The sequence below is a fragment of the Scomber scombrus genome, chromosome 4, assembly GCF_963691925.1.
Source record: "Scomber scombrus chromosome 4, fScoSco1.1, whole genome shotgun sequence".
Lineage (NCBI taxonomy): Eukaryota > Metazoa > Chordata > Actinopteri > Scombriformes > Scombridae > Scomber > Scomber scombrus.
Window position 1 is genome coordinate 17,005,852 of NC_084973.1, and position 25,373 is coordinate 17,031,224.

Sequence of the window (25,373 nt, forward strand, 5' to 3'; positions counted from 1 at the left end):
GATGGAGCTTTTTGGAACTTTTTCCTAAATCCTCCAGCAACTTTGAACACAATAGCTTTTATACATATAATCTATGTCCTGAGTGAATGTGACCAAAGTCTAAAGGCCTGTATGTATGTATGTATGTAATCTTCACTGTTGCATAGGGCCAAAAGACAATAATGTATCTACCTGGAATGTGATGCTGTTTTTGATCAAGGCCAATGACTCAACAATCACTTTGCCAGGTGTTGAGATTTCTGGCACCCAAAACTCAATTTCCAGCCTTGTACTCCATTTCGCAACAAAGACTTTCCGACCTAAAACCTACGCACATTTTCTGCATTTTCTGCAGTGGTGGATGTGCCACTTGGGGCTGTAGGGCGACATTTCATTCTCGAGCAAAAAACAAATAAGTCGGTATCATGACAGTATTATGTTTTATGATATTGTAGTATGATTCCGTTGCATCGCTGATCTAATTCAGAAACTCGATTCTCCTTCAAATAGCCGAGCCAGATGTGTGCTGATGTTAACGTTGCCTGGTCACAAATGCACAGTGGTAAAAAAACCCAACTCCATTACAAGTAAAACTCCACATTTAACATACTGAAGTAAAAGTATATAAACATCAGCTGTAAAACTGCGTTGTACATAAGATTAACACTTGTTTTAATGGTCAATTTTTAGAACTATAAATACTGTTAAATAACTCAAATATAGTACCAATACCTCAAAATTACAGTACCTTCGTAAATGTACTTTTGTTGCTTTCTATTACTACTAATGCAGCTCAATCAAAATAATCAATTACTAATTCCCCATTTTCTCAGGCTCAGATCTAGACAGTTTTTAAACACTATAGCTCCAGTCGCCTCTGAGAGGCAGGGTGTGCCAGACAAATGAATGTGTGTAACGTACTGTAGTTTCCAGTTCACCTAAACTGCATGTCTTGGGAGGAAAACACTCAATCATGGAGAGAGCTTAATGCATACTCTATGCTAAAACTAAAATTGTCCTATGCTCTTTCTTTTAATGATTCCATTATCTGTAGAGTAATGCAACTTCATGCTTATGATAAAAACCAGTTTGCATGAGTGAAACAAGGATAATCTGTGTTGGCTCAAAACAGCCTTGAGTTATTTTTAGAAGCATCTCCACATCTTAAAGATGATAGGGAGACAAACAAATATCTCAGATCTAAATTGCGTCTCTGTTTACCGTAAAAGCTCTCAACAATTAGACAGTATGCCAGAGACTCAACATGCTGTAACTGACATTTTCAAACTTTTTCAACCTTTGAAATGTATGTTGCACATAGTAAAAAACAAATGACATGAATAAGAAAGCAAATGCAGATGCAGTTGTTATTGCACATGAAATGTCAGGAGGCAGAGGATAATGAGCTGGACCTTCAGTGAAATGGAAACAGTAACAACTGACTATTGGTTATAATTGGTGGATACTAGGACGTATCACATCATCTACTAAAGTCAGTCAAGTAAAAAAAAACCCAACAACAACAAAAAACAAGTAAGCAAACACATGACAACACTGATTAAAAAATAAAAATAAAACATGGAGCTACCAGAGTGTGTAAGTATGAAATAGGTACAGAAACTATATCAGAATACTTGGTCCTTGGAAAACTGTGTTTGTGGTGTTCACTGTTGCTCTCTGTCTGCAGGGGAGTACCTGAGTCGCCATGAAAAGTGCCACCTCTGTGATGTTACCTGCATGCAGTGTGTGGGTCCAGAGAGAGAGGACTGCACTAGCTGCTCCCCAACACGGTGAGAGCTACTGAAATACAAACATCTACTTTCAAAGGTGACCTCTGAATTCACATGACCAGAAACCCCCAGACAAAACCCCTTTTCAGCTGTGAAATCTTTATTTCTGCAGTTCTTATTTTTTTATTTTGTGTTTATTTGTATAGTATATGGAGCCACATATTACAGCATTTATAGTCTTAAGCTAGTATGCAATGACTGTCCTGAATTGGGTCTTTAAAACTGATAACACTTAGTACAGTAAAATACATAAATGAAACTACCCAAAATTCAACAATACAGATAGACATTATACATTAAAACCCAAAAATCAACAATACATATAAAAACAGTACAGTTAAGCACAAAAGTCCACACAAAACAGCATAAAACACAATTTACAGACAATAATACAAGTATCATAAAATGACAAGCATGTATATTCATCTTATCTATTCATCCTATACAATGCATTATATATAGCCATTACAATTACATTGCTACTCATTACTAGTAGGGATGTTAAATATGTTGACAGTTCAAAAAACTTGTAATACAAATGTAGAATGCAGCTGATTACAGGATGTCTTTTTACTGTAATTAAATTGCTTTTTCTTTTCTTTTTCTTGTATAATTTTAGTACATTCTTGGAGATTTTTAAGTTGACAAATGCTGTTTTCAGCGAAGTGATAACTAATACTTAGTGGGTGTATATGTGTATGTGTATGTGTATTATGTATGTATGTGGCTGAGGCATATTGCATGATTCATTGTGAACAACATCCTTACCTGCAGGTTCTTTGATGACGGCCGCTGTGACATCCGCTGCCAGGCGGGGCGTTTCCCGATGGGGAGACAATGCCACCTCTGTCACCACACCTGCCATGAGTGCACAGACGAGGGGCCTGACAACTGCACCAGCTGTGACAGAGGTACACTCACTCAAAAAATCTTTGATAATGAAATGCACATCCAGATAAAAAAGAAAATCTCAAAATGTGTATATCTCTCATATTGTATATCAACATTGTATTGCTTTAAATGTCAGGAAAAAGCAAGTTGGTGTAGATAAAACCATCAATATAATCTTATATTTGAACAATTCCCCTCCGTCTTCCCTATCACATAAAACCTGACCATTCTTTATCCTCCCTGAAGTGACACAAGTAGCTTTGTGCAGTGGTTCACTTGAAAACCCATGTATCTATCTGTGACTGGAATCTGAGTGAAATCATGCTTTTTCCTAACATCACATGGATCAAGCCAAGGCTCATTTGTGCCAGACTCCACCAATCAATCCTAAATGAAATAAATGAAACTAATTAAAGCAGTAATTCAGCCCATGCCTGCAGATAGATGTGTTAAAAGGGAAAATAACTCATTTGTTGGTGGTATCCTCATTGCAGAGGTCACAGCGTATCTTCCAGGTTTTTGCTGGAAGGACGAATTGTTTAAGGACGAACTCTGTCTGGAGTTATATGCCTCTTGTGTTTGTGTGGTCTTTATTTTGGGATAAAATGTTGCACAAATACAAACAAGAAGACAATTAATTCTTTGTGTGACATTCAACCATCTAGTTAATTTTTATGACCATAAGATCCCAAGAAGCCAATCTGAACAACAACAAAAAACAAACAACTATCGCTGTGATAAAACCTGGACGTCATTAGAAGCTCGCAGCTGTAGAAATATCAACCTGAAGGTGGTAGTAATAACTGTGTTTATCACAGTGTCACAGACGGTATTATGGCTGTCAGAATGAATGTATTTACACAAGGGAGATTCTGTTACGCACACACCCAGCTACACACACACACACACACACACACACACACACACACACACACACACACACACACACACACACACACACACACACACACACACAAACACACACACACACACACACACACACACACACACACACCTAAAGACACCAGACAGCCAAGGAGAAGATTAACACCAGATTTCCCCTTCACACACTCTTTCTCTCTCTCTCTCTCTCTCTCTCTCTCTCTCTCTCTCTCTCTCTCTCTCTCTCTCTCTCTCTCTCTCTCTCTCTCTCTCTCTCTCTCTCTCTCTCTCTCACGTGTGCACACACACACTCTCTCAATTAGCCTGCAAGTTTGTCAGACTATGTTTGCAAATGTGGTTCCATTTAATTGCAGGTCTGTCTGAGGCTCAATGAGACATAACAATAATAACATAGAGAGACCCTCCATCTGTCTCTCCCTGTGTCATGTCTCTCTCAAAACAACCTCTCTTATCTGGGTCTGACACACACACACACACACACACACACACACACACACACACACACACACACACACACACACACACACACACACACACACACACTGATCCATACTGAGCAGACCGTTCTTGATACTGACCTTTGATATAATGTGCAGTTATACACCCCTGCTGTGTCTAGAGGGGGAAAATGAAAGGGCTGTATAAAGGAGCGTAATAGGGAACAAGGGATCATATGAAGAAAAGTAAAGGGATGGTCCATTTCAAAAGCAGTGACATGCACACGCACACACATTTGCTGAGACGTGCATGAAATCAAGTAAACTACACAACCTAAAACCGATGTTCAGTTTTAATTTTTACCCTTTGATTATTGCCTTTTTGTCACTGTAACTGAGCGTATGAGTGGTGTACATTTTACATGTATGTATAACTGTATGTAAGAGTGCATCAAATGACTGTACAGTGATTTTCTAAAACGTGTGGTGGGAAGATACTGTAGAACAACCTGTGGTGAAAATTTCTTTGCTGTAAATGTCAACATTCATATATAATGAGATACAGACAAACCAGTCAAGTATTTTGGTGTATGAGTCTGACTATGTCTCCAAACCTGTTTTGTGCATCAGCACTTGCTGCCAGAGTTCTTGTCCTTCCTGTACAGGATTTCCTTCTCTCCTCCTGCTGCATCTAGATAAGTTTGGTCGAGGCCAGGTACCTGTTTCAGGGTCAGTGCCGTGATGTCTGTCCAGAGGGGGTTCTTCCACTCTGCTCGAAAACGGGTGTGAATCCTGTCCTGCTGACTGCATCATCTGCACAGCAGCAGATCGCTGCCTCCGCTGTAGCCCAGGATACAGGCTCAGAAATAGCCGGTGCGTTCCATTGGAGTGCAGTGCAGGTGAGAGACTTTAATACATGCTCATTTACAAATTACATTATGTAGCACACACTCTGTTAACTCTGTTGTATATGTTGTGGATGATTTCTACAGGTCACCACACTGAGTTAGGTTGAGTAAGGTTGTGTAATAAAAAATAAGCATATATAAGAAAATATATTATCTACATCTAAGTGTATGCAGTATAATTATCAAATAAATGAAAAGTTGGGGAAGATGTTACAATAGCTGCCACTGTCGCTCAGCACCACTTTCACAGAGCGGGCCTGAATTTGGCAAATGTCACCTTGGGGAACAAACATGTAGCACACTGACCTCATTTTACAGCAAGTATTAAAATTCAAAAGCCCTCAGATAGTATGTTGTGATGTTTAATTTCAAGCTTCTGAAGAAAGCAGCGATATTTCATAAATGACTCAAGATGCTTTTAAAATCTTAAGTAAGACTGTGTGTCCATGAGGTAATTTTTTCATGATGCTTTGATATTTAGAAGTATTGTGATGAAGGGAATCTGGGGCCGGTTTCACCAAAGTTGTAACATGCAAGATGCACTTTGGAGCAAGAGATAATTTTGTCTCTTATTGATTTTGACATGATTGACACAGATCAAATAGAAGCTAATGTACGCTGCCCATGGATGACGATGGGAGAGACCTGTAGGATTCGGAAATGTATCTGCATTCGCAAGTGTCAGTTGTTTGTGAAACAGGTCTTTGACATCATTTCTGATCTGTGTGTAAATAGTGCTTGCAAATTACTTGAAACAGAAAAACCAGAAACATGAAACAGGCGCCTGCATACCATCAAAAGGAGAAAATTACAAAAGACTCCATTCAACAGCAGAAACGCACCATATCAGAAATATAAAAACAGTTTGTATACTGGTATAGACATGATGTTTTTTGCTTTAGCAGCTTAATACTGTATGAAAGAGAGAAACAACTGACAATGCCCAAACAGGCAAATAAAGCCATCAGTATTTATTTTTATTTTTTTCATCTGTCTTGGCTTGTCTAGTGCTGATTTATTCTTGCTTCTGCTTTCTGTTCTCAATCTGTTCCACCACAGAACATTTGCTAAATACGAAAAAAACTCATTTTTTTAAGAGAGATTGTGAAAGATGAACACATTGCACTTGATCTCATTGTATGAGATCAAATGTGGACACTAGCCAAAGGAGGATTGAGAAAGAACTGAAATGTTTTGAGTGAGATATCTGAGATAAGGGGAGGCGAAGGTGGAAACTTCGCTGAAACTTCACTGCGTTTGAATGTGAGGACAGAGGTGAAGAGTAATGATGAGAGTTAGTATGTGAGCATATAAAGTGTACAAGTGGGAGGATGAGATTATTATCGTGTGTGGCAGGCAGGTCTCAACAGGCCCCACAGACAGCTTGAACTCTGGAGCAGGCGTAATTTTATCTGGTGTGAGAGGGTGGTGGGATTTGTGTCTGTCCATTTAGCCAACGACTTATCTTCTTCTTCTTCTTCTTCTTCTTCTTCTTCTTCTTCTTCTTCTTCTTCTTTCTTCTTCTTCTTCTTCTTCTTCTTCTTCTTCTTCTTCTTCTTCTTCTTCTTCTTCTTCTTTCTTCTTCTTCTTCTTCTTCTTCTTCTTCTTCTTCGCCTTCGCCTTCGCCTTCGCCTTCGCCTTCGCCTTCGTCTTCGCCTTCGTCTTCGTCTTCTTCTCTTATTTTCTCTTCTCTTCTGCAACATAAATAAAAAGTGAATTCAAAATTTTGGTGTAGAGTAAAATGATGACAAAGTGATTAAGTCTAAAATAAAGACAAACACAATTTAACCTCTCTTTAATCAATTTAATAAATGTGATTGTCAGGTCAGAGAGATAGAGTCTGTCATCAATATTGAACAATTAACAATTAAGTTACTTCATAAGAAATGTGCACTTAACATTTTGAAATGAATCTGAATGACATTATTCTCAGAGTTTTTTTTCCATCTTCTGTTGCTTTTAATCCCCTATTTTATCTGCTGCGTTCATTAGGTGAGGTTGCAGATGCAGAGAATGAGGACTGTCTCCACTGTGACGAGGGATGCAAGCAATGTAAACGCAGTGAGTATACAGCATCTTTCTCTCACTCCTTACATTCTCTCCTCCTGCCTCTTTCACTTTCTTCATCCATCAAACTGGAAATAAAACCAAGCACTCAGTTTCTGCAGCAGTAGCAGATATATCACCGTAGCTGAATGTCTTGGAGTCAAAGTAAACTTAGACTGCTCAGCTTTTTACTATAGTTGAAGACTTTTATGATTACAGTTCTCAGGTGTTAGATAAAGCAAACTGTTGGGAAAGCTTGTAATAACAACATGACACCTAATAGAACAGTATTTGCTGTCCTAAATGTATATTATAATTTAGATGTGAGGTGTGTAGCCTGTGTGTACTAATGATAATGCATTTGCCCCTCTCTCTAGCAGACTCTCTATTAGCACAGATTCATCATTGTAAATTAATTTAAATTAGCCCCAATAACTGAGCTGTGTTACTAAAATATCTATTGTTCTACAAATAATGACCACTTTATTTTAATATGCCTCATTCATTTGGGAAGTCATTTAAACACGCATAGACCATCTCAGAGAACTTAACTGCTGATTTTCCTAATAATCAGACACCTTAGCCCATTAGAAGATGCCATGCCAACATTTGGACTCCCATAGGTGCAGATTATCTGATTTTTTTCACTTTTTGCAAGATGTTGATTATGTTTTCCACAAAATAGTTTTCCACTTTTGATTCCTTCAATGCTAAATATTAAAAATCAACATATCTTTCTTTATCGCTAAACGGAGCTCTGAAACCGTTTTTTACTGAATGGTGTTTTGCATATTTATGAAATTTTGTTCTCAACACAGTTATATGTGAAAACTTGTATTGTATACAGTATATTACCTCAAGCTCATTCCCTCTGCTCTCTACTCTCACACCTCACCCTGTCAGTACAAGCCACAAGAAGATGAGAGCATTTCCTTCCATCTCCCAGAGATGATTAGCAACATACCATAGAAAGTTGTTATTGTCCAAAACTAGTCTGAGGTAGAGATGAGCTATTATTATGTCATTATACACTCTGGGCGGAATATCTTTCTTTGCTCTCGCCTTCTCCACCACAGCCTCCCAGACATCCACTCTTTCTCAGTAATCACAATTCTGCAAGCTAAACAAGTCAGTCAGCAGATTAGAGATGTGAGATGATTGGCCCAGTGATGTGGTGCTATGGGCTGAATCGAAGATGAAACAGAACATGCAATGTCTGAGACTGGCAACTGTGCATGCTTACACCATGTGTCATCATGCATTTCTAACATTAAGCTTTTGGACATTAATGTTTAGAAATCTTTGGGATGAGAAGCCGTTATAATTGCCTTCACTTTTTTGTGGGGCTATATCGGGATTCAGAATCGGGATTCAGGTATAGATCAGGATTAAGACATTCACTATTATGTACTCAAATGATAAAGTCGACCAATTTTTGTCTTTTCAAGCTCACATCTGTGAAACTTAGCTGGTTACAGGTTGCAAAAAGGCACAAGAAGACCAACATTTGTACATGTGTTCTGAAGCCGAACATTTTGCTCTATTCATATTGAGTTATGTCTTTAAGATTTGGCTTCAGAGTTTATGTGTTAGTATGTAATGTGCTTTTATGTGAGGTCTATCAATTAGCCACCCTGCCTGACTGACTGTGATAAGACACAGCAGCCTCTACTCACTCTTATCGCCGCCATAAAATGATTGTAATACTTCTTTTGAACTCATCATCACTTTTAAGCCAATCAGTCCTTTCTGCATTCTACAGTATACTCCTTGATCGTAGGATAAGGGTTCAGAATTTCTTTATAATTTGACTCGTGTCATATTTAAAGATTCCCTCCAGACATGTTTTAATATGTATATAATACCCTCAAGCTTGAATAGTACAAATAAAATGGTTCAATTATCTTGTTAAAGTCCTTAAAATTACATCTCCCTCATTAAAAGATCCAGAATCTATGAATATGCAAATATAATTCATTTCAGAAATTTAACTGGTGGATATCTCCTACTTCACTGAAAAGTCAGTTCTCATTGTTTGTACACTGGAGGCTTCAATTTCCACATCACACTGAGTACTGCACCAGAATTGGCTACAAACTAGTTTTGATGTCACAAATCCTGCTCATTCGCTACATTCCTTAAACCAAGATTACAGATTAGCGCAGCAAAAGTTTACACGTTCAGCAGATGAATGTGAAAACAGTCTCGGCACATACAACATTCTGCACAGTGAAGCTCAAACATCCAACTGACAGAAAAAGAAGGGAAAAAAACACATTTTTGAGTGCGGGGGACTTTAAAATCTGTCTTGGTTTTGTGTAATTTCAGGCATAGCACTGACATACATGTCATGTTGAGCCCAGTGGTTAAATCTCTCTCAGGCTTAAAGCTGAAATCACCAGATGTAGTCTTTCACCTGTTATTAAAAAAAGCCCTTCATCAGCTTGCTCCTCACTGGCACGTTGCTCCTTGTCTTCCTTTGTTACTGGGCACTGCTGCTGACACACCTCTAATCAGTCTGTGTGTTTCACCAATCCTCCTCTCTGGGGCCTCTCGTCTTTCCTTCCACCATTTATACATTTTCCAGGTGATTTTGCGTTTAATTTGCTATACATCACCTGTTTCCAACCATCATTGCCTTATGATGACTTTAAACCATGATTTCTCTACTTTGCTTCGACACCAACTAGTATTGATCTTTACTAGTCATATAATGCATCAGGAAAGCAGTAACATACAGTTCCTCTCCTGTAAAGCCAGACTCTGGCTGCTTCAAAGCAGTTGGCAAGCTGAAGCTCACCTCGCCTCCAGTGTTCGGCTTTTTCTCGTTGTTGTGCTTGAGAAAAGCTGTCTTTCTCATTGATGTTTTGCCTCATTATATTAATGCACATTATCCTCTTTTTCTATATCAGCAATCCACTTCAAAAAACTGCTTGATAAGCATATTCTGTCAGTTTCTCTCCCTGAAGTGTTGAAATGAAGTTTATCCATCCCCACTCTTGATTATACATCACAATTTCTTTTCTGCTGAGACTGAATGCTAATCACTTCAGGGTGTGATTATATGTGTTTAATTGTATGTGTTTAAGCGCTAGTATATGTAGTGTGAGTGCATGTAGACTGTAAATGTGTGTGTGTGTGTGTGTGCGCTCTCACATTCCACAAGTGCATACTTCAGGATGTGTATGCCAGTTTAAATTCTGTTGAAATCCCCCCCTCCCCTGGCTTGCACAGTTAATATTTATGCGGCCGCTTTTTCTCTTCACATAGACACAGCCTGAAGGCATGATTTCGGCTCCTCACTCCTTCTCTCCCTTATTCTATACCTCTGTCCCTCCCACCTTTCCTTTCTCCCAGTCTCTCCCTGTATGAGTAATTGCTTTCACAGGTAGTGGCTTGTCGACCGCATTGAAGTGCAAACAGTGCAGTGTTAAGCTGTGGGTGCTGGAAGGAGACAGAGAGGCAGAGGAATGGGGTGTGGGGGTCGGCCGAGGCTTTTCTGGAGAGGATGAATGTCCCAAGGGGAAGTCTGCAGAAGGGGCTTTTTAAGTAGTTATTTCCACCCCCCCCCCCCCCCCCCCCCCCCCCCTTCGCTGTCTCTCCCTCATCCTTTCTCTCTTTCTGCTTCCTGGCTCTGTCTGCTCTTTTCTTTCTCTTCCTCCCACCCTGTGTCTTGTTTTGTTTTGTCATCGATGGACTATGGCATGCCAGTGTGGCCCTTCTTTGGTTAACAGTTGTATAATTTGATTGACAGCGGGAATTAGTTATTTTGGAAGAAAAACAAACTTCCTCTTCTTGTGTATATATATCCAACCACACTCTCACACTCACCTAAATTATTTATCAATATCCCCTGCATATGTTCCACAGACACAGACTAAAGAAACCCACATATACAGCGAATATCTGGATATTTTACAAACCTCTCTCACACTATGCATGTTTTTGTGTTTGTGCACAAAGTTCACCTGCAGTACGACGAGTATGAACAGAAGTAGCCATAGAGATTCTTTGACTTTTACATTTGTTTGTCTAGGTTAGAGTGGGTTGGTCTGTTTACACTGATCACACTCAACTGATGATTGATCTGAAAGTGGCACTCAATTCTTCAGTGAACTGAACATTTTTATTGTGTGATAACAGAGTGCCTCCTGCTGGTGACTAAGGGAACTGGCACTGTGTCCCAATTTCATACGATATACTAAATTTAAGGGTGTTAATATTGGGGTCTAGGGATAAAGGGTGTAGTTTACTGTACAGATTGGAAAGCCCCTTGAGGAAAATGTGTGATTTGTATATACGTATATATGTGATTTGCTATACAAATAAAATGGACTTAACTTCAAACTGGGAAAGAGACAAGTACACTCAAAACAGCATGTATTATTTGCTCACCAAAGCAGTACACAAAGGAAATGGAGGACCTACATGCAGCTGCAAATGATTGAAATGATAACAAAAACAAGCTGAGCAGTCTAAGTTTTTAACAAAACAATTTTGTACAACACCCAAGAACACAAACAAACAACAATATTAAATCCTTGGAAAAACATTTTATATCAATTCATTACATTTATTTTTCTTTCCAGACTCACAGTTAGAATAAATTTAATTGGCACATGTATTATAACATTTCTTGATGGTATGAAACAGTTAAGTGCTGTATGTTAAACTTGTTGTGTGCTAACTGCAACAATCTACTGTACAATTAGCATGTACAGTAGACATTTACTGTACACATAAAGAATATTGAATGGAATGAAACACACTGTGTGTTTAGGGAAATCACAGTGCTGTGCATGAGACAGGATATGATATGACTTTTTTTTTTTTTTTTTTTTTAGATTTTTCTTCATTTTAATGTACACGTGAACAGTTAAATAAACAGCCAACCACCATACCAACCATGAGCACTTATGAAGTCCTTACTAAAATTATACTAATTATACTACTTAATATTTGTATTCTTTAGTTTAGTTTGTATTGATATATATGAAATATACTCCTGACTTCACCTCTGCACATACGAGTGCAAATAAATGAAAATATTGTCATATTAAATGTGATTTGGGCAAAGGTTGCAACAACGGATCCAGTCATGGATTCAGAGTCAGCTGAACCTGTTGTTAATTGTTGATTTTGATCCTTGCCCCTTCATCACAGAGGATTCAGGACATCAGGAGCAGGAAACTGTCTGCCTCAAATGTGAAGATGGTTACTACCAGTAAGTTGTTTTGGCTAAGAATTTCACTGAGTTACACCACTTTATTTTTATGCTCTCATTTTGATACCATCTGTCTCTCTGTTTGTCAGGTTTGGCACAGACTGTCATCAGTCCTGCCCTGATCGGACCTACAGTGTGGATAACACAATGGTGTGTGCTCAGTGTGAAGACAAACAATGCGTGAACTGTGACCACGCCCAGTGCTACGTGTGCGAAGATGGATTCTATGTCTCTGGTACCATTTGGAAATCTTTACAGAACAATTATGAGCTGAGTCATAGTGTGAATATAAGCTCCTGGGGCGAGAACAGTCACCTCAGTATCCTTTAACAATGTAGACAAGGGCGGGCACTTCATCTGGATTATTAGTTTCACTGTCACCGTTCAGTTTTCAGATTTGTTCCCTAATCCACATAGAGAGACATAAGGAAAAAGTGATTTGCATACTGATTTTGATATTTAAATAGATCTGGCTGCTAAAGGCCCTTGTGATTGAGACAAGATTGTTCAGAAGTTATTTCAGAGAATATCTTCAAATGTGCTTTTAAAGAAGTGAACACATTACGGTAAATACTTGATTTGTGTGCATCCATAAAAGTCTATGTGTGTGTCCAGATGGAGAGTGTGTGGAGCACTGTCGAGAAGGTTTCTTTGTGGATGAGGAGAGCCAGGAATGTGAGCCGTGTCACCGTGCCTGTCGTACCTGCGGAGGGCCGCGATATGACGACTGTGACTCCTGCGAGGAAGGATTCACACTGAAGAGTGGGGAGTGTTTGGAGGGCGAACAGTCTGCCCCCTGCTCTGAGAAATCCTTCAGAAACAGTACGGCAAATGTTAATACTTAAACAGCTCAATTTGTTCAACTTTAATCAACATCTGAGCCATGTCTGTACTTGTACTCCTCTTCCCTGCCTTCCCATTGCTTGCCTCACTTAGCCATCAAGCAAAGCATGTTGCATTGAAATCTATTTTCTAAAAATGTTTAGAAACCCACCCTAATGAGTTTATATTTTTCATTCTAGTCATTTTCACTCATCTTCTCTTTCATTCATTCTGTCATTAATGTGATACCTTTTTTTCCTGGTTGTTTTTGCTCAGAAAAAGGGGACTGTGAAGCATGTGAGCCCCTTTGTAAGACTTGCTCTGTTTCAGCGAGGGACTGCAGCAGTTGTTATCCAGGTAGATCCTCTGTCTGCATGCTGTGTTAGATCTATGAATGCTTATGAAAAACAAAAATGTTGAGTGGACTTGTCTTAGATGTTTTGAAATACCTACAAATGTATTTTCATCAGGATCAATGGAATATTACGATAGAAAGCCACATTAGATCTCCCACAAGTCTTTGTGCCACTGACAACTTTTGTGTCTTTTTCTTGTAACAGTGGTATGATCTGTCTTTCTACCTTCAGGTCATTTTCTGACCGCTCGACGGACCTGTGCGCTTCGTTGTGAGTCTGGCACATTTGCCAACAAAGTGTCCAGCCAGTGTGAGGCCTGCCCAAAAGGTTGCATCATGTGCCAGGATGCCCAGCAGTGCCAGCGCTGTCACAATCTGTTTTACCTGTACAATGGAGCATGTGTGGTGGACTGTCCAAGGTTCTTGTCCTGTTTTCTCATTTCTTTACTTGCACATGTTTGCATGCATCATAATACTGTCAATAATTTTCTCCTCTCTCTGCCTCCTTTCCCAGAGGGATTCCTCAAAGTGGCATATGCCAGCCTTGTGCCTCGAAGTGTGCATCCTGCCATGGAAATACCTCCCACTGTCTGAGCTGTGACAGACAGTACTTGCTGCTTGACCACTCCTGCAGGGAAAACTGTCCAGAGGGTTACTACGCCACTGAGAGGGAATGCCTTCGCTGCCCTGCTGACTGTAGAGAATGCAATCAAGATGGTTTGTGTAAGAGTAAGTATGCTGGGTGGAGCAGTAGAGGGCAGAGAATCGTTTTGAGTGTTAGCTGAGTTGAAGAGAGGATGAAGAGCATAAATGCAGATGGGGGGAAAGACAGGAAATGCCAGTAGCTCCTGCTTTGCTCACTGGACTGCAAATAGTTCAGCCATGAAGACAGAATGTAACAACTGGAAAGAGAAAGGAAGCGAGGAGCACAGAAAAATCAGATGACAAGAAGGATGGAGGATTAGAGCAGACATTTGGGAGAAGCCTGAGGAGACATAAAACAACATTGAGGGATATGAGTAGTGTTTCCACATTTTTAGGTAATATAGAGAGATATAATGTACATATTTATGACCTAAATTAATATTAAATTCTACATTCCTATTAAATTGTGTTATAGGAAATGTGTTATCATGGAGTGGGATCCAAAGGTCATAAATGAATGCTTTTTTTTCTGAATGTACATCTGAATCGGTTGATTATGTTGGTGGTAGTTTACTGAAGGTTAAAGAGTTTGTTTCATTCCTGACAACATTTTGTTGCAGTGAAAAGTGAATAATGAGAAAAAAGGAGAAGAAAATCAAATGTATGCCACAAAGATTTATGAGTTGCATTTTTTCTGTGATAAATCCATCCTTGCTTTTATTTTAGAAATCCAGTGTCAGCTATGTTATTGGACCTCATTGTGGAAAATTTGGTCACAGGTGCAAGAAAATTCAGAGCACATGTATATATACAGTACTGTAAATCTTGAGAAGTCTTGCTGTTTTTCGTTCTTTTACTTTCTCTTTTTCTCTATCTCAGAGTGTGCAGACTACTTCTTCCTCCATGACGATAAGTGTGTGGATGATTGCCCTACTGGCTACTTTGCCAGTGAGAAGCAACAGGAGTGCGTGCGTTGCCATGCCGATTGTGCCTCGTGTGACGGACCAGGCTTTGATGACTGTGATGTGTGTCGCAACCCGAAAGCTGTCCGTTATAATGGAGAGTGTCTAGCTAAGTGTCTTAAAAGGACTTACTATGATAAATCTACCAATGAATGCAGAGGTAGGGCAGGTGGAATCTCATTGTGACTAATAAAATAAAAATTGTTTTTAGTTCTCTTATTCTTGATTTTTACGTTCCCTAAAATTCTAAGTGGATGGTCTCATGGTTTTAAATTTTTCCAGATTGTGACAGGTCATGTCTGACCTGCTCAGGCCATGAGCCCTCATCCTGCCTCAGCTGTGATATCAACAGGCGTAAAGATGCCAGTGGCCACTGTATATGGTTCAATGAGTGCTCTCTGACCTCATACATGGACCAGAATGGGGACTGCCAACAGTGCCACAAATACTGCCATCGCTGTTCTGGATCGGGCAAAGAACACTGCCTCAGCTGCAACAAGCCAGACTTCCTACTGAGTGAGTCATCAAGCGTTGCTTTCAACCAGAAATGTGGTTATAATAACTAATAATCTTTACAGATGGTATTTTAGAGGAAACTTCGGCTTTAGAAATCATGACTTTGTGTCTGTGTCCATCAGACAACACATGTGTGCAGGAGTGTCCTGTGGGTTACTATGCTGAGGACCATGACGAGCGGGTGTGTGAGCGCTGTCACTTTAGCTGCACGTCGTGTACCGGCCATCACAGTCAGCAGTGTGTCGTCTGTAAACCTGGATTCTTCAAGCAGGGAAAAAGCTGTGTCGAAACCTGTTCAGAGAGGTTAGAAGAATTTACAGACATACAAACACCTCCCTACCCCTCTCTCCCATTTTCATTAAAAATGTGAAGGAATTGACAAAACACCCTCTCCTTTTCAGTCACTTTGGGAACTCCAGGACCATGGTTTGCGAACACTGTGATCCCTCTTGTAACCAGTGCTGGGGTCATGGTAACACAAACTGTCTGAGCTGTCGGGATGAGTATGTCTACCTGAGGCAGGGTAGGCGGGGACAGTGCTTACAGAGCTGTCCTTCAGGCTACTACCTTAACAGCTGGTCCAAGAGCTGTCACAAGTGTCACCCCACCTGCAAGACCTGCAACAGTTAAGAAAGCTTGACAGCTTATTTTTGTTTTCTTTCTTGATTTTCTTGCCTGTGCTTTGGTGTAATTTCACATTATTCATCAATTTTTGGGTCACTATTTCTGTTTTTGTACATTTTTTATTGAATTCCAAATTTGTTTTGTATATTAACATAAAATAAATTCAGGGAGTCAAAATCATTTTTACTCTAATGTAAAATCAGAATTAGCTGGAATGTCCATGTTGGTTATAGAAAATACCAGTGGCACTTGATTAGGAGTTAATGAAGCACACATTTTAATTGATTATTAAATGAAATCAAAACAACAGATTTTTCACAACTAAAAACGGCAACTCAATATGTGATAGTAATGCCCAATAACATGCATAGTCATTCTTCCCCAGCAGAGCACCGGTTCATTAGGCAGGGAAATGTTGTAATATACTGTAGGACATTTCATTACAGCTGAACTGTGTGCTTCTTTTTAAATCAAAACACAAGAATTCTTTCCCATTAGAAGGATTTTTTGTTGTTGTTGATACAGATTTTGTGAACAGAGTAGGGGGGAAGAATTTAAAAAAAAAAGTATACATATTTGGGATATTTTGTTCCCTTTCCATTAGAGAGTACAGTTGAGAGCTGACTGGAAATGAGAGAAAAGAAAGGACGGGGGTGACTTACAACAATGTCCCCGGCCGAACTGTACACATTGCACATCCTGTCTGTTATCAAATAAGCATGTGTTGCATTGTACTTTCTAGTCTTACTTACTGAAGTTCCCACCTAGCCAAGAAATATATTTCAGCTGGGCTTCTTTTCATTTGAAAAATTCAGTCAGCCATGTGATGAAATTTGACGGAAGTTACTATAACACAATATCTCTCATTCTCTCTCTTCCCGTGTGTGTGTGTGTGTGTGTGTGTGTGTGTGTGTGTGTGTGCGTGCGTGTGTGTGTGTGTGTGTGTGTGTGTGTGTGTGTGTGTCTTTATTCTTTCAGGAGAGGGTGCTCTAGCCTGCCAGACTTGTTATGAAGGCTTCACGTTTATGAACGGCATCTGTGAATCAAAGTGTCTCGTAGGCTTTTTTGCAGCTTCTCAGGTTGCAGAAAAGGTTGTGTGTTACTTTATATGTATTTACAATGAGTGTTAGTGTTCAACCAGCTATTTCACAATAAACAAATGATACATTACACAGTGATATAGCCAGTCTAAAATGCCTCAACATTATAATGTACAGAGCTGTTAATTCCTCTGTTGCCTCAGGTGTCTCAGTCTCAGATCGACAAACCAAACTGCAAAATGTGTGACCTGTCCTGCATGGACTGCCGAGGTCCCAGCATGTGGAACTGCACACTGTGCCCCGCTCTCCAGATCCTGGCTGATGATGGCCGCTGCCTGAGCTGCTGTGGAAATGACATGCGCCTCATGGATGATAAACCAATACCCTGGCAGTGCTGTGACTGTGAGGCCTCACGAGGTAAACAAGGATGCACACTGGGACACAGACTCCCAGTTTTAGTAAAATACACACTGATCAATGAGGCCTCTTGTGTGTCAACTTGTCAGTGAAAATTCCTTCTCTGGATTTGTGAATACTATTGATACTTGACGTGTGAGTCATCAGTCAGTCTTTCTCAGCCTCTAACCATTGCAGACAAGACTATATTTCATTGGAACTAGAGTGTGGTATCACACACTCACGCCATGCAGGAATCATCACAAACCCTGTGTGGAGTTTGTCCCATGTAACTGTCTAATGGTCTGCTCCTTCTCCTTCACAGATGAATGCATCCTGGGTGTCAACTTTGTGTTGCAGGAACCTAAAGATTTAGATGTTCAAGGCAGCACTGCCAAACGCTTTGTCACTGTCTACATTCTACTTATCCTCATCGTGGGTGGAGGGATCTTCCTCTTCCTCTATGTTCGATCTAAATCACTCCCTGTCCCTGGCATGCCCAAAATCAAAGCTGGAGGCTATGAGAAACTGGACAACAATGGAGAAGTTGGCTCAAAACCCACCAGCTCATCATTAGGGGACTATAATGACGGAATCATTAAATGTGATGATAGTGAGGGAGAAGAAGAAGAAGAAGATGATGACGATGATATTGTGTACATGGCACAAGATGGGACAGTGTATCGGAAGTTCAAGTACGGACTCTTGGATGAGGATGAGATTGAGCTAGAGTATGATGATGAGAGCTACTCATACAGATGAAAAGAAAGCACAACAAACCTTGACTGCACAGAAATAGCTCCTCCTTCCATATCAATCTAAATATGTTCATGTGTGATGTCTATTTAATTCAAACTATGTACACACAGTTTTTCCAGACCAAAACAATTTTTAATCAGGAACTCATCTGTTGTGTGTTATACCTGCCATGTAGCAGTCATTATGTTGATGTGATATTTTTAGCTGGGCAGGTATTACCAACAGGATATATACTATTCTGTGGTTGCTACTTTTAACATGGCTGCAATTAAACAGTTTAAAGAGAATTACGGGCAAAACCAATGTTCTGAAACATGAATATAATTTATATTTTCCTGTAAAAGTCTTTTTAGCCATCCTGTTTAGCTTGTTTCAAGCCGTATTGCTGGCACAAATAAGAACTTTTGTGTTTGCCTTAAAAACAACACAAATATCAAACTACTACATTTTCTAGTCTCATATTTGTGCTGCAGATATTTTTTTGTTTGTTTTTTGGAAGATTTGGCTTTTTGAGTAGACATATGTAAATCTAGCATAGAGATTACATTTTTTTCTGGTGCCAGTGAACAATTATGCAGCAAACCTACAAAGAGTAGACTCGGTTTTCTTATGAAGTCATTTTAAAAGTCATCAGAAATTCTTGGCAAATCGAGCTGCTGGGTCCATTTTTAAAATGAGCTCTTACTTCTGGTCCTTCTGTTTGCCGCACAACTCTGCTTTTGGTTTACTGTTAGGTTATATAGCATATTCCTTTAATTGAGTGTGTCTAATCTGCATTTCATCACATCAGGGAAGGTGTGAATGTGCTGACAATCATGCTCATTTTCATATGTTGTTTACATTTTTTCTAGAGTAAATAATTTCACTTGAAACAAACCTTGTCATAATATGATCGTTATTGTTTGATGAAGAGGAGACTAAAACTTTGATCATTCAGAAACAAAACACTCCAAAAACATATCAAGCATGTAAAAATATAATTCTTTGAATTTAACTTTTAGCTTAAATTGTTGATTATCATTTAATAATGTAAAACAGTTCCACTGTATCTGCATCATCTTTGCTCTGGTAACATTACAGCTCAGTACTTTTATTTTGTGTGTTTGTTTGTTTTTTTACTGTATTTTTTAGTTTCACACTGCATCTAAAATTTCAAAGCAATATTTCTGCTGAAGTACAATCTGATCTGTAACTCTGTGTAGTGAAGTTTGTACCTTTTCAGGTTAGTTTTCAAAGAGAGGACAAATTCTCTGTGTTTTGCTGTTTTTAGCCCACCTTGAAATGCTTATATTCTCATGTCTGTGCAGGTGTCCTCCATTTACAACACAGCAGAAAGTTCCTTAACATATTTCCTACTTCAATGTTTTGACTTCTGAGTTTCACATCTGGCTTGTATTGTCTCCTTGAGATAAGAACAGATCAGCATCCCTTTCACTGGAAAGTGTGAAATCCAGTTAGTTTGGGTTTTTCTCTGCACTTGGCTGATATGAGGTGAAATGTAAAGTGAACCTTTCATAATAAAGCTGGATTTTGATCTGTGTGCAGTTTGATGGGAATTTGTATTATGAATTATACCTTACGTTATACCTACATCAAACCTCTCCAATCCACTCCCACCTACAGACCCCCTATCCAATCCACATCATGTCCAGAGATTCCCCTTCCCTCAAATACCCTCTATAGGCTATTTAGCTCATACCCCAAATCATAAGTCAGGACTGATCCATTTACCAGACTGGATGGTTGCTAGGGGTGGGACGATACACTCAGCTCACGAGACGAGACACGATATTGGGTTCCAGAGATCCAGACGAGACGAGATTTTAACACTATTTTAAAGAAAACTTCAATAAGGAAATATATGACTGTTTTTTTATTTGAAAGTCACAAAATGTTTTAACTAATCATCTTATAATGAATGTCACTTTAGTTCTACTTTCTAAGTATGAATAATCATTAGCAGTAGGCAAGCATTGTAAAAGGTTTCCCCATATAGATAGATATTTTATAGATAGATCATTTTGGTATTAATGGAAATAACAATCATAAATACCTAAATTATATACAATCACAAATACCAAAAAGTGAATTATAAAGAATAGAAACAATCCTAGTATATAAATAAATGAAATAAAGAGTCAAACTATCACAAATTATAACATATTGCTAATAAAAAATATATACATTCACAAGTAGAACAACATATAAATTGTGTTATAATTTGGTAGTGTGACTCATTTTACTTATTGCATCATTAGGCTCCCATAGCTGCTCCTCCTACCTCAGGCTTTCAGTATAGAGACCTGAGGTCAACCAACCGCTGCTCCTCTCCTCATCTCCTACTTCTGACTGTGAGATCTTATCAGCAGGTGGAAGCTGCTAGTACACAAACTACAATGACGGCACCCACTGCAACAAGGTTAACGATCCACACGTGACATTATAAAAAGAAGACATGACGTGCAAATGAGAAATGAAACCCCCATCAGGCATGGAGTTCTGTACACACATTAGAGCAGCAATAAACATCTAAAACAAAATCTGTGGCATTCAGAGTGTTTTACATGAAATATTGGATAACAAATTGCACTATATTCCAGGTTTGGTGTGTATATTTGAAAATATGTAAGTTCTTCCATAAATGTCATATCAATAAGGAGAAAACATTCTGTACTCACTCGATATGGAACAATACTATACAAATATGACAACCATAAATTCTTTAATTGGAGTCCTAAACCTAAACTCTAGTATGAGCAACAACTATGTCAAAACTATTGATTAAATTGGTCTTTGAAGGATAAATATTTGCGTGTGTAGGTGTGTCCTACTTGTGTTACTGTTGTGTTGTGTTACTCTATGTCCAACACAAATTGTTAGTTTGTGTTTAACAGACTTAGGTGCACGAGAAATAGTTTTACTTTGAAAATTGCTGACAGGAAGTCTTACTTTCTTAGCCAACTGTGCCTCCCATTGACACCAGCGCACCTGAGCAATTGCACCCAACACGTTCAGGTACATCAGACAGCTCAAGGACAGAAAGAGAAGACTGATCTAATCTACTGCTTACAAAGTTACAGGTAAAACACATTTATATCTTCTGCTGTTTAGGTGAACAAAAGTTGAAAATTACAGTCATGTCAGGATTTATGCCTAAATAATATTTATCATATTTAATGACTGTGATTTCTCATAGATTTATCTTGAGGAATTATAGGAGTTATATTTTCAAAGCTTCAACAGTAAATTGTTATTGCATTTGTTGCATGCCGACACTGTGATATGAAGTTTTTTTGGCACCCAGCAGTGGAGCAGGTCGTCCACTCATCAGAAGATCAGCTATTCGATTCTCGGCTCCACCAGTCCACATATCGAGATAGGCTACTTAACCCCAAATTTGTATGTATGAATATATGTGTGAATGGGTGAATGTGACTTGTATTGTAGATTTTAAATATGCAGCCCATACAACAGTGGGGAAAGTGCACAGGCGTTAAAGATGACTAATGACTAAAGCTTGAAGCTGAGGGTTACCATCATATCTCACTCTTTCACAGACCTGGCATAGATTTTACTAGTAACATTATGTAGCTAGTTAAAATGGCAAGATTGTTTGAGATGGGTAAAAATGTTGGACATTTACACGAAAAAAAGTTTAACTGTGATAAAGGTGGTAGTTTTTTAAAAGTTTTTTTTTAATCTCTAATCAAGCTTGTGACCCATTGTGTACAGAAATTTACTTTAAGATACACCCTTTTCAGTGTAATGAAAAGCAGTGACTCCATCAGCGAAAAATTCATTGCTCTTTCTGAACACCTTCTGAACACCTTCTGTAAACAGAAACTAATATGAATGTGTTCATATTATTTATCTTATCTGGTTTTTCAGGGACAAGAACATATCAAGGGAGTAATCTGCCAGGATTCATAATCAGTGAAACGTTTCTACTCACTGTTAACTATTACTACATGAACATTATTTATATCCATGATGAGGTGCAGTAAATCACCTGATAGATTATAGTAATAATTGACAACACCTCTATCTGACATTTCTACCTTAGAGTTTAGATTTAGATACATTTAGATTGCAAAATTGGTCATTGATGATTAACCTGATTTACTGTAATATCAATAACTGTCACTTAATGCTAAACGTAAATTATTCATAGGCCTTTAAAATGTTAGACAAAATGTCATTCATAGACTAGAATAAGTCTAACCACTGACTATTTTCAATAAATATAAAGGCTACATACAGAAGGTGGACTGTAGAAGCATCTTAGTCTAGTTCCTTCTCTCAAATAATGAGGCTACTGAAACGAGGACAGCGACTACTACTGCTGAAGCTCACTGCTGCACTGGGATCACTATGGATACTGTCTCTACTGGGTGCAAAGACAGGCTGGGCTCACACTTACAGTTTCAGGTACAACTGGTTAGACTATACAGATGCTGACAGCGGCCCAAAGAAAGTTTGCAACTGTTCAGCAATCCTGCAAGGAGACAGGGAAGAACTGGAACAGGCAAAATGAATGACCATCACCAAAGACTTCCGCAAGAGTGTCCAGATCCCTGATGAGTTTTATGTCAACGCAACCCAAGACTGCAGGTGTGTTGCTCTAATCTACAGGTTTCAAGAAATGTCAATGAATTCAGCAGTATTTTCTAGTTATTATCAGTACAGTATACAGAATACATTCCGAATTCTGAAAAGTTTGATCAATATTTTGTATTTCGCAGGGAATTCCAGTCAAGAAGGAAATACTTAACATTCCCATTGAGCCAAAAAGAAGAGGACTTCCCCCTGGCTTACTCTATGGTTGTGCATCATAAGGTATGATACTTCTTAAGCCTGAATATGAATGAAAATTCAGTAAATAAATAAAAACTGTCTGGTAGGTTTAAACAATTTAACTGAACCAATATTTAAAAGGACTGTCCTCCGTTTTTATACATGAAGTCTAGTTTACTCTCTTAAAAGGAGTACTTCTCAGTTGGATGCTGTTTTCTGTGGCTCTGGAGGGAGGTTTTTTGAGTTTAACCCTAATGATATCATCAGCTTGGTCTTGAGACCCAAGTTTTATTAGAGTTGCGAGGAGAGACTGGCTGTTGGTCCCAGAAGTGTTTTTCCCCATCCTGTATTCTCATTTAAATGTATTTAAACAATATCCTCTGTATTATTTAACATAGAAAAACAGGACTCTCCTAAATATTGTAACAATCTTAAAGATTTATATTATCACCACCAATTTCAATTATTTAAACTTTTTTTCTGAAACAGCACGTTTTATCTGTGATTTTGACGTAGCAGACAGCTACAATACCCATTAACCTCAGGTCCTGTTGCTGTGGAGTAGAATCCAGTCAGAGGTGCTAATCAGAGTGGTAATGAATTCAAAACGCTTCGTTGTGGACATTGCAGACGAAATAGTGGCTGAATTCACTCCGAAGTGGCATACTGTAAAATATTTTTTCTCAACACTGTAATCTTTAGCTTCTGTCCATCATTAGTTGCACACATGACCAAAGTTTAATCTTGGTGATCTTGATCTTGCTTAAATGCACCTTAGGAGTTGTAGTTAACCATATGCTGAACTATTTATTAACAGACTTGTACCTTTGACTTTTATCAAAGTACGAATTTAGACGGGCAGGGGTTCTGCATCTCCTGTGAGTCCACCATATTTCTGGCAGGGGAGTACTAAATTGCTGAAGTGCCCCTTTAAATAGATTCATAAATAAATAAATGTAACAGTGTGTATATAACTGACAGGAGAAGGATTTAATTCATTCTTTTGATGCTCTAGGTGCAGAGTTTTGAGCGTCTGCTGCGAGCCATCTACGCACCTCAAAATATTTATTGTGTCCATGTTGACAATAAATCTGAGGCCTCTGTCTTCTCTGCCATCAAGGCCATCACTGATTGTTTCCCCAATGTCTTCATAGCCAGCCAGATTGTGAATGTGGTCTACTCTGGCTGGCCACGTGTCCAGGCTGATCTCAACTGTATGGCTGATCTCTATAATGCCAGCACAAAATGGAAATACTTCATCAACCTTTGTGGCCAGGATTTTCCTCTGAAAACCAACTTGGAGATTGTACAGATGTTAGCCTCACTGAAGGGCGGCAACAGCTTGGAGTCAGAGAAATTACCTGAGGGCAAGAAATGGAGGGTGACAAAATCGCACCAGATAGTTGATGGGAAAATCCAGGTATTTTTTGAGGTTTTTATTATCTGTTACAAAACTATATCAACTAATTTCAGAATTAGTTCAGCAAATACTTTCTGTTCAGATTGACCTTATCCATGTCACCATCATATTAATTATTTGAACTGTCTCAGGCAACAGGAAAGGAAAAGGAGCTACCTCCTTTAAACCTGAATATTATGTCTGGAAATGCCTACATTGTGGTTAACCGAGGCTACGTCCGCAGCGTGTTGGAGGACGAGCGGGTACGGACACTGATTGAGTGGGCCAAAGACACTTTCAGTCCTGATGAGTTTCTCTGGGCGACCATACAACGAATGCCTGGTGTTCCTGGCTCAACCTGGCCCAACCAAAAATATGACATGACAGACATGAACGCAATTGCACGGCTCGTGAAATGGCAGTTGCATGAGGGGTCACAAAATTCATTGGATGCGGTGTACCCAGAGTGTCAAGGCAACCATGTTCGGGCAATATGCGTGTATGGTGCCGGAGACCTGCAGTGGATGATTAAGCAGCATCACCTCTTTGCCAATAAGTTTGATATAGACACAGATCCCATTGCTGTCCACTGTTTGGAGAAGTATCTGAGACAAAAGGCTCTGGCTGGGTTACCTTAGAGGTCCTGTAGATTTTTTTTGCAACCAAGAATTTGAAAAAGACTGAAATGAATTGCTATTTTCACAAGGTATTCGTCAGCTGTTGTTACAGCTCATTAAACAACTTCTGCAGGTTATGTGCACACCTCCCAGAACATGCAGGAAAACCAGTAAGATAATTATGTCAATCATAAAGCCAGACCTACACAGGAACCTGTGGACCTATTAACTCTTTAACTAAAGCCTCCATTCAACCTGAGCAGAGC

The 25,373-nt window shown here is 39.0% G+C and overlaps 2 protein-coding genes across 2 annotated transcripts; both read left to right on the forward strand.

Moving 5' to 3' along the window:
• The first annotated feature begins 1,557 nt into the window (after positions 1 to 1,557).
• Positions 1,558 to 19,761, forward strand: LOC133979341 (proprotein convertase subtilisin/kexin type 5-like). The gene is made up of 17 exons (XM_062417855.1): positions 1,558 to 1,579; positions 1,667 to 1,769; positions 2,544 to 2,680; positions 6,901 to 6,969; positions 12,118 to 12,178; positions 12,268 to 12,413; positions 12,794 to 13,000; positions 13,277 to 13,357; positions 13,588 to 13,774; positions 13,870 to 14,084; positions 14,880 to 15,122; positions 15,245 to 15,478; positions 15,601 to 15,781; positions 15,880 to 16,103; positions 17,081 to 17,181; positions 17,346 to 17,559; positions 17,864 to 19,761. The coding sequence occupies exons 1-17, from the start codon at positions 1,558 to 1,560 to the stop codon at positions 18,298 to 18,300; spliced, it is 2,862 nt and encodes a 953-aa protein (XP_062273839.1). The 3' UTR covers positions 18,301 to 19,761.
• Positions 19,762 to 22,603: 2,842 nt separating this feature from the next.
• LOC133979342 (beta-1,3-galactosyl-O-glycosyl-glycoprotein beta-1,6-N-acetylglucosaminyltransferase-like) lies at positions 22,604 to 25,128 on the forward strand. Its single transcript, XM_062417856.1, is given in 4 exon segments — positions 22,604 to 22,908; positions 23,040 to 23,133; positions 24,107 to 24,511; positions 24,643 to 25,128. Coding segments are annotated over 4 exon segments (1,290 nt in total).
• The last annotated feature ends 245 nt before the right edge of the window (positions 25,129 to 25,373 follow it).

Excerpts from the sequence above, each read along its gene's own strand:
- LOC133979341 (XM_062417855.1), top strand. The coding sequence starts at position 1,558 with ATGGAGCTACCAGAGTGTGTAA. Across the intron at positions 13,358-13,587 it reads CTGCAGCAGTTGTTATCCAG|GTCATTTTCTGACCGCTCGA; the intron begins GTAGATCCTCTG and ends TTCTACCTTCAG. Across the intron at positions 15,479-15,600 it reads CAAGCCAGACTTCCTACTGA|ACAACACATGTGTGCAGGAG; the intron begins GTGAGTCATCAA and ends TGTGTCCATCAG.